Below are 2,292 nucleotides of genomic sequence, written 5' to 3'. Positions count from 1 at the left end.
ACCTTGTATTGCTTATAGCTATTTTCTTAACTTTATTTTTAATTTCTGAAATTATAACTAAATTTTTTTTCTCCTTTCCTATCTGCTAACTTGCCCATTTCCATTAAGAAAAATTCTACTAACCATTATTACTGAAAAGCAACTTTCAACTTCAGAAATTGTTATGGTCAGAATTATAAACAGTGTTAGAAACACCACATTACATTATATTTATATCTGAAATTTATAAATGTAACTGGGATATAAAATGTGCCTTAGACTAAATTTGACAAGTGAATGAAAGAACAAAGGACATTACTGCTAATCTAGAAACACGTTTACATTTGTGCTGATTGGTTGTTGTAACTGACTTTTTATTGTTTGATTTGGTTGCATGCCTACTTACTCCATCCCTATTTTCCAATCTCCTTTTCTTTTAATTACGCTTAATGTTTTCCTTAGGTCTAACAATATCCTCTGCTCTAGAAGAGCAGCTTATTGATACAGTTGGAGAACAACTACACACAAACCAAATTTAAAAGTAGAGAAATGGATGAATGTGGGAAAAGTTAGAAAGCAAAACTCTTTTATTTTGTATTCCTAATGGTAAGCAGCATCAAATTCCCACAACGGGCACCCCCAAACTATTTTGCAGTTATTCTCCTGAGAGCCCCTTTGACATCCTTGTTTCTCAGACTGTAAATGATGGGGTTCAGCATGGGGGTCACTGCTGAATAGAACACTGAAATCATTTTATCCTTTTCATTCATTGTCTTGGAGTTTGGTCTCATGTATGCGAATATTGCTGAGCCATAGAAGAGGACAACAACAATGAGGTGGGAACCACAGGTGGAGAAGACCTTGAGCCTCCCCTCCCCAGACTGCATCTGGATCACAGTGGAGATGATGTTCCAGTAGGAGATGAGGATGAGGGAGACAGGTGCTAGAAGGATGATCACACCCATTGCAAAGATGGCCATTTCTGTGCTGTAAGTGTCTGTTGAAGCCAGCTTCAGGAGGGCAGGAGGTTCACAGAAAAAGTGGTTAATGACATTGTTTCCTCGGTAAGGGAGACGCAGTGTGAATGTGGTATCTACCAGGGACACAAATGCACCGCTGGCCCAGGACCCTGCAGCCAGCTGGACACATAACCAGTGTGTCATGATGGTGGAGTAGTGCAGAGGCTTACAGACAGCCACATATCGGTCATAGGACATCACTGCCAGAAGTGCACACTCTGTACACCCAACCAGAAGTAACACAACTATCTGAGTTGAGCATCCAGCAAAAGAAATAGTCTTTCTCTTCACCAGGAAGTGGATGAGCACTTGGGGAACTGTGGTGGTAGAAAAACAGAGATCAGCAAAGGACAGATTTCTAAGGAAAAAGTACATGGGAGTGTGGAGTCTGAGGTCTGTGTGGATGAGGACGATGATGAGCAGATTTCCCAGCACAGTGAGCAGGTAGATGAGGAGAAAGAGGAAGAAGAGCAAGGCTTGGGTCTGTGGGTCCTGTGAGAGGCCCAGGAAGATGAATTCTGTTACAGATGTTCTGTTGTCCTCACCCATGAATGGTTATTGGTCTCTCTAGATGAACATCAAGGAAAGAAATACACATACATCGGTTATGTCAGAATACCTACATAACTGGGTATTTTATTAATTCAAAATTGGATATTGAGTTCTGTAAAACTATTTCCATGTTCTGAAAGACTGAATTTTCTTTTGGACTGTGTGGTCTGACAACAGAGAGCCAAAGGCTATTTTTGGTCTTCCCTTGCATCTTTAGTGGCATCAATAAGAAAAATAGCATTCTGAGTGTGTTACATCACCAACCCACCTCTGTTCCTCTTAATGAGGTGAGAGGCCTGTGGTACTGCTCAGAGTAAACTGAACTTTTATGAAGGTCTGAGAGCAAGCATGTTGCAATGACCTTAACTAGTTGTGATGGACACTTTTAACTGTATGGTAATATTTATGAAGCCATTCTGTTTCATTTGCAAAATGATTCTATGGAATCACTCTTTAGAGTAAGGAATAAAGAGAAAGTTATGATAAAAGAGTTAATAATCTGTGATCCTGTCTATCACTCAAATTCATTTATCTCCAATGTAAAGAAGTTCTGTGGGTTATCAATAAAAATAGCTGTGTCTTTGGCTGTTACACTTAGCATCCTTCTCCAATTCCCCAAAGTCTGTCTTTTGCACAATTTTATATCTCTTTGCAAATAGTCCTTTTGTACTAATGACACCAGTTTTTATCCGTTGGTATCACCTAGTGGTCATCATTGGTAACAATTTCATGTCATTCTCTT

General features: G+C 39.4%; 1 protein-coding gene across 1 annotated transcript; it reads right to left on the bottom strand.

Moving 5' to 3' along the window:
- Positions 1-623: 623 nt before the first annotated feature.
- On the bottom strand, positions 624-1,547 carry LOC128095025 (olfactory receptor 2D3-like). The gene has a single exon (XM_052713684.1). The coding sequence runs from the start codon at positions 1,545-1,547 to the stop codon at positions 624-626; it is 924 nt and encodes a 307-aa protein (XP_052569644.1).
- Positions 1,548-2,292: the final 745 nt, after the last annotated feature.

The sequence above is a fragment of the Peromyscus californicus genome, unplaced genomic scaffold, assembly GCF_007827085.1.
Source record: "Peromyscus californicus insignis strain IS unplaced genomic scaffold, ASM782708v3 Scaffold_4__1_contigs__length_199733344, whole genome shotgun sequence".
Lineage (NCBI taxonomy): Eukaryota > Metazoa > Chordata > Mammalia > Rodentia > Cricetidae > Peromyscus > Peromyscus californicus.
This window is presented reverse-complemented; position numbering and strand designations above follow the sequence as displayed.